This window comes from Hylobates moloch, unplaced genomic scaffold (assembly GCF_009828535.3).
Source record: "Hylobates moloch isolate HMO894 unplaced genomic scaffold, HMol_V3 SCAFFOLD_7, whole genome shotgun sequence".
Lineage (NCBI taxonomy): Eukaryota > Metazoa > Chordata > Mammalia > Primates > Hylobatidae > Hylobates > Hylobates moloch.
The window spans coordinates 95,984,972-95,995,894 of record NW_026652282.1 but is presented as its reverse complement, the minus strand read 5'-3'; the positions used below and the strand labels follow the sequence as shown (position 1 = coordinate 95,995,894).

At 38.4% G+C, this 10,923-nt stretch overlaps 1 protein-coding gene across 1 annotated transcript; it reads left to right on the top strand.

Moving 5' to 3' along the window:
• Positions 1 to 491: 491 nt before the first annotated feature.
• On the top strand, positions 492 to 2,053 carry LOC116475201 (heterogeneous nuclear ribonucleoprotein A3). The gene is given in 2 exon segments (XM_032164419.3): positions 492 to 1,069; positions 1,072 to 2,053. Coding segments are annotated over 2 exon segments (1,137 nt in total). The 5' UTR covers positions 492 to 528; the 3' UTR covers positions 1,668 to 2,053.
• Positions 2,054 to 10,923: the final 8,870 nt, after the last annotated feature.

Here is a 10,923-nt window from a genome sequence, read left to right as displayed (position 1 = left end):
CAAAAAAATTTTTGCTGAAATAATGGGAAAAGATATTTGACCAAATAATTGAAGAAATGCAAAAAAACAAACCAAAACAAACAAAAAAATCCAAACAAAAAACCAGCAATGAGATATCATTTGTCTTTTATAAGCCTTGCAAAGATAAACTCATAAAAGGGAAAATTACAATATCCAGTATTGGTGAGAATATAGAAAAGTATACAGTCATTCTTGCCCTCTTGGAGTTACAAAATATATTTTCCAGGAAGCAATGTTTCAGCAAGTATAAAAATTTAACCTATGTATAAATACCCGTGAAGTAATTCCTTTTCTAGAAATATAGCTCCAGAAAATTATCAGGAAAAAAAATTATATATAAAAATAGTAGCCCCTTACATTGCTTAAAAATGCAAAGAAATGGCCCAACTCGCTCCTCCCCCAACAGACTGGGGGCGCGTGGAAAACGCGTCAGGGGACGACTGGCCCCGCCTCTTACTCTGGGTCCCATATTGAACTCGAGTTGGAAGAGGCGAGACCGGTCTCAAAATGGAGGTAAAACCGCCGCCCGGTTGTCCCCAGCCCGACTCCGGCCGTCGCCGTCGCCGCCGGGGGGAGGAGGGCCATGATCCAAAGAAACCAGAGCAGTTGAGAAAACTGTTTATTGGTGGTCTGAGCTTTGAAACTACAGATGATCGTTTAAGAGAACATTTTGAGAAATGGGGCACACTCACAGATTGTGTGGTAATGAGAGACCCCCAAACAAAACGTTCTAGGGGCTTTGGCTTTGTGACTTATTCTTGTGTTGAAGAGGTGGATGCAGCGATGTGTGCTCGACCACACAAGGTTGATGGGCGTGTAGTGGAACCAGAGAGAGCTGTTTCTAGAGAGGATTCTGTAAAGCCTGGTGCCCATCTAACAGTGAAGAAAATTTTTGTTGGTGGTATTAAAGAAGATACAGAAGAATATAATTTGAGAGACTACTTTGAAAAGTACGGCAAGATTGAAACCATAGAAGTTACGGAAGACAGGCAGAGTGGAAAAAAGAGAGGATTTGCTTTTGTAATTTTTGATGATCATGATACAGTTGAAATATTGTTGTTCAGAAATACCACACTATTAATAGGCATAATTGTGAAGTGAAAAAGGCCCTTTCTAAACAAGAGATGCAGTCTGCTGGATCACAGAGAGGTCGTGGAGGTGGATCTGGCAATTTTATGGGTCGCGGAGGAAACTTTGGAGGTGGTGGAGGTAATTTTGGCCGTGGTGGAAACTTTGGTGGAAGAGGAGGCTATGGTGGTGGAGGTGGTGGCAGCAGAGGGAGTTATGGAGGAGGTGATGGTGGATATAATGGATTTGGAGGTGATGGTGGCAACTATGGCAGTGGTCCTGGTTATAGTAGTAAAGGGGGCTATGGTGGTGGTGGACCAGGATATGGAAACCGAGGTGGTGGATATGGTGGAGGTGGTGGAGGATATGATGGTTACAATGAATGAGGAAATTTTGGCGGTGGTAACTATGGTGGTGGTGGGAACTATAATGATTTTGGAAATTATAGTGGACAACAGCAATCAAATTATGGACCCATGAAAGGGGGCAGTTTTGGTGGAAGAAGCTCGGGCAGTCCCTATGGTGGTGGTTATGGATCTGGTGGTGGAAGTGGTGGATATGGTAGCAGAAGGTTCTAAAAACAGCAGAAAAGGGCTACCGTTCTTAGCAGGAGAGAGAGCGAGGAGTTGTCAGGAAAGCTGCAGGTTACTTTGAGACAGTCGTCCCAAATGCATTAGAGGAACTGTAAAAATCTGCCACAGAAGGAACGATGATCCATAGTCAGAAAAGTTACTGCAGTTTAAACAGGAAACCCTTCTTGTTCAGGACTGTCATAGCCACAGTTTGCAAAAAGTGCAGCTATTGATTAATGCAATGTAGTGCCAATTAGATGTACATTCCTGAGGTCTTTTATCTGTTGTAGCTTTGTCTTTTTCTTTTTCTTTTCATTACATCAGGTATATTGCCCTGTAAATTGTGGTAGTGGTACCAGGAATAAAAAATTAAGGAATTTTTAACTTTTCAAAAAAAAAATGCAAAGAAATGGGACCACCTAGATGTTTATTTATAGATGTTTGGTTAAATAAATCATGATATAAGAGAATGTTAGAAACCTATTTACATATTATGCTGTTTTTATTTATTGAATGAAATTCACTGACTAGAAAAATGTCTACAACACAATAATGTGTGATAGAAGCAGATTGTTTATACAGCAAGTAAAATGCAGTAGTTATATGTGGTTGGGTGGATTTGACTGGTGTTATTTGAATTCATGTAAGCATTTATTTTTGTAAGCTGCTAATTAAGACCAAGCCACTTGTGTTTTTCAAAAACCTGAAAACCACAAAAGTGGCTTGGTTTTAAGTAGTGGCTGAAGAACAAATATTGAATTTTTAGGACTAAAGCAGTGAGATTAAAGCAGTGCCTGCAAAAAGCTCTTTTTCATAGCATTATGTAATAGGAACACTAGCAAGAAACCCTCTGCTGGAATTCAGTTAGAAATTTATCTGTGGCCTTAGGAAGATTTGGAGAGACATAGTACTAGTCAAAACCATAACTTAGTTCTTGACCAGCACTGGGGAGTAAAGGAAAGGATTAAAAAGAAAAAGGCATAAAGACTGTTCCCATTTGCATCTAGTTACTGTTGGTTAGCCATGTAACTATTGCCTAGAGATTAACTAGAGGTAAATTCAGACTTTGAGTGATTGTAGAAGACGGACGAGAGGTGAATGAAGAGAATAATGCACTAATATATTTAATCCTTACAACAATCCTATAAGGAAAGCACAATGATTTTTCCAATTTTCCAGATGAGGGAATTTAGGTACAGAGAGGATAGGTTATACAATTACTTATTAAATCCTTAGCCTGGGGTGATTAGGATGTATGTATACCAGTGCTTTTCAAATTTAATTTGTAGCATGTGGAAGTATTGGGACTGCTGGCAGAAGTTGCAAACAGGTGGTCCAGAGGCAGATCCAGCTTGTAGATTATTTCCTTTGGCCAGTACAATGTTTTCTGTTTGCTCATTTATTTCGTTCCGTTTTTAAAACATGGTAGATATTTTAAAATCAGAAAATTCCACATAAAAATTCAGATCATCGGTTTGTTTCTTTGCTTTTAAAGAAAATCAGAAGATCTGGCAACAGTCAGTTCCACACGGAAGCCATCTGCCTGGTCTGAGTTGAGGCAGTCCCCTTTGGATGAAGCATACCCCCTCCACTCAGCCTACCTCACTCCTTCATATCACTGGTTTGGCCATTGTGCATATTAGAATTTATGGGGGTTTTCTGCTAGAGAACATAGAAAGGCATTTAAAATACTCTTAATTTTCTTGAAAGGTTAAAAGATGGCAATCTATTCATTTGCAACTCAGATGTGACTGGTATGGAAAGAAGATAGAAATTATTCCAACTAACTCTGCAGTATATCTTGGCATTTTCTTCAGCCTGACAAAGAAAATCTACTCTCCTACCATTATTAAGAAATTAATATTTTGCTAATGATTTGTTAGGAGAGTGAAGTTTAGGGTTACATCACACCCAAAAAACAAAATTATTTAAAAAATTCAAAATGATAAATGCATGAGGTGATGAATACACTAAATACCCTGAATTGATCATTATAAAACATAGGTATGGAAACATCAAATTTTACCGCATATACATGTACAATTACAATGCATAAATTAAAAAAATAAAACATAAATAAACAATTTATTTTTTAAAAAAAGAAGAAAAACATATCAATGAGGCATCTCTCCTTTTCCTCCAAAGTTTTCCTTCAACTACCAGCACCCACATCTGGCCTACCCTACTGGCTTTGGCCTCCTAAATCAAGCACATTCTACTTCTAAGAGTTTACCCTTTTCTTATGCAGAGCAATTTAGTTTTTTCTTATTCTTTTAGCTTCACAAATAATACTGTAAATATTTCCAAAGGACCCTCCTTAGGATCAATGCTTCTTTGAAAAATACAAAATGATTATAAATAACTGATTTATCTTCCATTATAATTGTTTTTTTCCTTTCTCCCTTGTATTTTCATTCCTCTGAACTCATAAGTCTTCTGTACCATTGAGACAGCACTTGACTGGGAGCAAAAACACCCACATTTTAGTCCTGTCTCCCACTTGCTAACTGGATTACTTTGGGAAAGTTGCATACATTTTGGGCTCTCAGTTTTGTCACTTGTAAATGAGAATATAATAAGTACATTTCCTATATAACAGGGTTATTTTTCATATCAAATATAGTCGTATAACCTGAGCACCCTTAGAAAATAAAAATTGTATTTGTTTTAAATAAGCGCATATTAAAATTTTCTAGAGCCTCGGTTTTCAGATAACAAGCACCTTTTCTTGAACACTCAGTATGTTCCAAGCACAGTGCTAGATATTTTGTAAACACTTTCTGTATTAATCTTCTATGTGGCCCTTCGAAGCAGCAATGACACGTGTTTTCCATCTAAAGAAACTGCATCACAGACAACGTTAAATAACTTGCCACAGGCCATCCGTCTGAGTCAAAAGTCCATGTTCTCTTAATGACACCACACTGCTCCTACAGCTCAGCTGTCTCCTTCAACTGACACATTGTGCCACCCACCTATTAACCAGTTACTCTCTGGATCCACCTAGGGAGGATTACAAAATTATTTGACTTTGCAAACATTTTTGGATACTCATGCACACAACCTCAGGGTTCAAAACACTATGCAGCCTAAGAACATTTTATATCAAGGATTCAGTGTTTGAGCGCAGTATTTAGTAGAAGTATGGTATATATACAGCAATTTTATTGACAAATAGTGTTTTTCTATTCAGTCTTACCCCTATCAGTCAGTTCTAGCTTCTTGCAAATTTGGAAGCAAGGAAATTAGGGTCCAGAAAAGAATGCAAACTATCCATTAAGTTTGATTGTTTAAATATACTGGAAAAACATATTTTGGAAAAAAAAAATGAATGAAGCTGGTGGATTTGATGAAGGTTGAAGTGGAGCATTTGAAGTGATTCAGGCTCAGAAAACAATACCCCAAAATGAAGGCCTCAGCAGCATCCTCAGAAGCAGAAGTTTTTCTCTGACTTTGTCCTGCTCTCCTGTCTCTCTGTCCCCTTCTCCCTCAAGGCTAGCCATAGAAACTAGAATCCCTCTTCCCCAAGAAGGGTCAGAAAAACCAGAACCTCTTTTCCTAAAAGCCAGTCATAAAACCTAAAAATGCTACTCTAATTTTCCCTCCGCCTTTCTGTGTAAAAGCTGGCCATAAAGAAATCATCTGACCTACCTTGTTTGACTAGAGGTCCTAAGATCCCCATTCCAGAGACGGCCCTGCCCGACACCCAGAAGGTAGGAATGCTTGCTCAGAGAAGCCAAGAAGAAGCTAGACAGACAGGCCTTGCTGGGTTTCCCCACTCAGTCTATTAGCATTAGATCATGCCCTTTTTATCCAATCATACACCTACATGGCTATCCACAGTTTGTTGAACCTAAGCATAAAAATGGACAATTTGCCCTGTATCTTTGGGTCTTCATTCTGAAGGCTCTCATACATGTATATTAAATAAATTTGTATGCCTTTTCTCATATTCATCTGCCTCTTGTCAGTGATTTTCAGGAAACCCTCATAGGGCAAAGGATAACTTCCCCCTTTGGCCCCTACAAAGCCTCAACATGACCACCAACACGCAAACCCTATCCTGGTTTGTTTGTTTGGTTTTCATTTTCAAATTATCTTGAGTTGATATGGCAACACAGTCTCAGAGTACACCCTCTCCTTTTTTCTGAAGAGGCCCCTTGTAATGCTCTTTGAGAGGTGGCTTTAGAATAGGATAGAGAGATGCAGCCAAAATAACTGAAAAGAGTACCTCCTGAATTTTTCCGAACATTACAGAAGAGAGATTCACAACAAAAGAAATAATGTTCCTTTCTACGGACTAGGTGAGAACTGAGTTTCCAATTTGATTGGCAGTGTTGTAATATCAGCATAATACTAAGTTTGTATGACAATAAGATATGTTGCCTAATTTATGCTTCTAGTAGTATTTCCAAGGCTGTCAATTCTATTTTGGCTAAAAGTAATCACCAAGAACTAAATAATAATTAGATTTTTTCCCACTCTTCTACCCATAGCCATCTATTTTGGAAGGCACTCATCATTTGGATACAAACTGAATCTCTTTAATCTTAAAAGGACTAGAGAGAATAATGTCTTTGATCAGCCTGCTGGTACTGTGTATTTGTGGAAAGTGGCCCGTCATTCAAATTAAATCTGGGAAAACTCTCAAACATTGGCCAATTCGGTAGTTATGGGGCCTACCTCTCAGGGGCCTGAGAATTTGGCAAGCACCAAGGTGGTGGAAGCAGGCCCAGATAGGTTCTTCTGGCTTGTGAATTGCCGCTCATCCATGCTCCACCTTCCTCAAGCTTGAGGCTCCTTCATAGTGAGAGAAAAGAATTGGCGTGTCCAGCAGCAGTGATTTCAACTCACTGAAAATAAGAAACCTAGTATAGTACACATGGAGACCACAAGGGGATATGGAGAAGCTGAAACTCCTTAGAGGCAAAAATATCTAATATGCTGACTATAACAAAAAGAAAAGCTGAATTCCAACCTCCAAAATAAGAAACTTAAAAGGGCTGGGAGATGCATTTATTATTTTTAAGAAATTGGCAGTTAAAAAAGAAGTATTATCCCAGGGATAATGGTCTCCAATAGCTATGTAAATATCAAGGGAAAATCAAGATATCTATTTCCTAAAAACAAATTAGATATATCATTTGATATATCTAAAGTTCAGTGACAAAGATCACTATTATGCCAAATGAGAGATGTACACTGAGGCATTTTGTCCAATTATATAGGTGTGGTTAAATAACAACTGTACCATTGTCTATTAGTAACTACCTTTTTCTAATACAGAGGAACGTGGAATTATTACCTATTGCAGCAATCTATTAACTCAGGGGAAGAAACCAATAGATTCATTTGGTGATTATTCTCTTTTTAGGGCATCTTATATACTTTAATACAAGGTATGACTGTAAGAGAGTAAGACTAGTGTTTAAATAAGTATGCAAGCCTAATTGCATTTAAAGGAATTTTGTCCTCTTCAAGATAATCATTTTGGCTGTACACATGGTAATTATCAGTTCCAAATTGTCCAGGACAGACAATCCAGATGTTCTGTAATTTTATTATTATTCTCAATAAAGGTGATTAAAGGTAGAATGAGATACTACTTAATCTTAATAATTTTGTAAGACTTTTCACAGATATTTATAAATCAGGAAAAATCCTTGGTCAAACTATGTGTTGTGGTTTGCGGTCCAGTAAATACGGTTACAGAAGCTATGCAGTTATTCTAGCAATATGTAGAACTCTTTCTTGCAACTGCCTCCAGGATCAGTTTATGAGTCACACAAGGAAATTACTGTTATTACTTTATGTCACTATGAGATATGTTTCTAAAGCAGAGCATAAAAGCATCTCAGCATCCGACTTTCTTTGCACAGGTCTCCTAAACTGACTCCTGAGTATGGTGCTTCCATATTAGACTGAAATGCTAAAGTGTTGAAAAGAACATGACTCTCATTCTTAGAGGTTTCATTACTAAAATGCTAAAAATATAAGATTCTGAGGACAGTACTCTGGTGAGGTATAGTACATTACATTAAATGCAGTGGAAGCTTTTATCCTAGGGATTTAAAATGCCCTCATCATTTCCACATGTAACTTCCCCATGGGTCACTCCATTAACCTACAGGTATTAATGAGTGATTTATTTGTGCCTAGTGCTGTAGCAAGTACAGTTAACTAGTTTGCAGAAAGGCATAGTCAGTTCCGATTTTAATAAGAGAAATAAATGAACTAAGAAATTAAATCATTAGCCTGAGTTCACATAATAACACACTGGTAGTCTCTGTAGGGAAACCCTGCTTTCTTAATCCTGGCTCAGTGATCTTTCATGAATAACTCTCTCCTATTCACTCACCCTACACACACACACACACACACACACACACACACACACCCCTAACTTTTCTAAAATACTTAATATCATGACAGTTGATGGTTTTTGTTCTGACCATGTTGTATCTACTTAAGGATGTTCAGAGCAGTGTATGGGGATGTGGGATGTGGGGAGTGCAAGGTACCAGAATATGCCACCCAAAATTATGCTGCTTTGGCATAAGGATAATTTTGAGCTAAAGGCAATTGAGAATCAATACAGGCAAGAAAAGCTCTTTATCTTCTCCTAACTACCTAAAAATAAAATATAGATTTACATTTTTATAAAAGAAATGTATATTTGCAATGGAAATTTCCATTTGTAAAGATGTATCTTACCAGGAAGGGAGCTACTCTTCAGGAGACAACCCTTGTCACCTGAAAGCCTCTTATCTGCAAAACAAGACAACCCTTATTTATCATCCATTGCCTCCTCTCATCTTCCCATAACTTGTCTCTCTTGCCCAAAAGCCCCAAACCCTTTTTCTTTGTTTTTGTTTTGTTTTGTTTTGTTTTAGACAGAGTCTTGCTCTGTCACCCAGGCTGGAGTGCAGTGGTGCGATCTCAACTCACTGCAACCTCTGCCTCCCAGGTTCAAGAGATCCTCGTGTCTCTGCCTCTCAAGTAGCTGGGATTACAGGCATGCACAACCATGCCTAGCTAATTTTTGTATTTTTAGTAGAGATGAGGTTTTTCCATGTTGATGAGGCTGGTCCCAAGCTCCTGGCCTCAAGTGATCCACCCACCTCTGCCTCCCAAAGTGCTAGGATTACAGGCATGAACCACCACGCCTGTCCTCAAAACCCCTTTTCTTTCATTTAGCCTATGTATTAGTCCATTTTCATACTGCTATAAAGACATAGCTGAGACTGGGTAATTTATAAAGGAAAGAGATTTAATTTACTCACAGTGCAGCATGGCTGGGGAGGCCTCAGGACACTTACAATCATGGCGGAAGGCAAAGGGGAAGCAAGGCACCTTCTTCACAAGGAGGCAGGAAGGAGAAGTGGGAGTGAAGGGGAAAGAGCCCCTTATAAAACCATCAGATCTTGTGAGAACTCATTCACTATCATGAGAACGGCATGGGGGAATCCACTCCCATGATTCAGTTACCTCCACCTGGTCTCTCCCTTGACACATGGGGATTATGGGGATTATAATTCAAGTTGAGATTTGGGTGGGGACACAAAGCTTAACCATATCAGCCTAAAATGGTACATAAGCTTCAATCATCTGCTGCTTCCATGAGCCACAATTTTGTGTATGAACCTCTATAGTTTAACTCTCTTGTTCATCTGTCTTTTATCAGTTTGATCCAGGGGCCCCAGCCATTGCACCTAGGAGGGTAGAGGGGAAAAGACTTGTTTTCTCCTCTAAGAGGGATTGTAAAAATCATAGCATAATTTATTCTAGGTCTGGTGAAGGAAGTTTTAAAAGACTATAAATCCACAAATAGCCCTACTGGGCTCACCTACTTGAAAGCAAAAGGAGAAGAGATATCTCCTACCTGAGTTAAGACAAAAGGATAGAAAGTTATTCTCAGAGAGTAGCTACCCACTAGTCAGGAGAGAAAATTAAAAAGGCCAGATTCTATAAATGTAAGTTTGCAGTTTGCTTACTTGTGGCTGACAGGTACCCTGACATGTCTCACACTGATGAATTCCTGGCTGAGTGAGGTACTGCTTATAGATCACTGAAGAAAGGTAGGAAAAATGATTGGAATAAGAACTTCGGTCCCATGGTGTCAGCGTAATGGAAAAGTCCAGATAAACCTGGGAATAGGGTGGTAGAATCACAAAATTTCCTGCTAAGGTGCCACAGGCAATTCTTCATACCTCTTCCAATCTACAGCTGTTCTTACCATTGTGGTCCTTGAGTTACAATGAATATGTTTATTTATTTGAGGCAAACAATTAACTATTAGCAGCTGAATTTATTACTGCCTATGTGCCAGACACCACATTGCTTATTTTAAATGCGATCTTTCAATTTATCCTCACAAGAATCTTGAGGTAGGTTCTATTATTACCCCTATTCGATAGATGAGGAAACTGAAGCTTAGAGGGTTTAAGCAACATATCCTTAATCCTATTACAAAATAGCAATAGAACTAAAGCTCCCCAATAAATTGGTCTGACTCCATTTGGTCTTCATAATGGCCCTGTGAGAAAAGTAAGGGGGAAAATAGAGACTCCGGCCAGATTTTTAATTTATTCCCTCATTGAACAATTATTTGACTTATACACTGAACTGGTCACGGTGTATGCACAGAGAATATGGTGGTAAACAAAACAGACCTGGTTAGTATTCTCATGGAGCTTAGCATTATTGGGGGAATATCATTGAAGCAAAATCTCCTCCAGGCCCAGAAAGTGTCTCCACAAAGATAACAGAGGTCGAAAACAAGTTTATTATTGGATAAGCAACATTAGAGGGATGATATGCTGAGAAAAAAATAAAAATAAAAAAAGAATAAGTAACAAATCAAAAAGTGATGCAGAGCACAGGCAATTCACTGAAGAAATTAAAAGGTGGAAAGAAATCGCACTCTTTTATACAAGTAAGTGGATACAACATATTACATTCATATTCTCAGATAAAATGGCTAATTTTCTTTTATCTTTATGATTAAAGATAGGTTTTGCCTTTTGGAGTCAGGTGCCAGCTGAAGTTAGGCCTGTGTCCTCCCAGGAAACTGGGAAATAAGATGTTATCTTTTTTGATTATTACATTTCAAAGACATGGCTGTCAGGTCACTGGGGAAATATTCCTGTGTTGTGAGACTGGCAAGAAGGTTATTTAGTGATAAGAAACATTTATGTACACTTAAAAAGGGCAGAGAAAGAAATTCTGAAAGAAAAAGAAGGGGGGCCTCTTCCCTTATTTT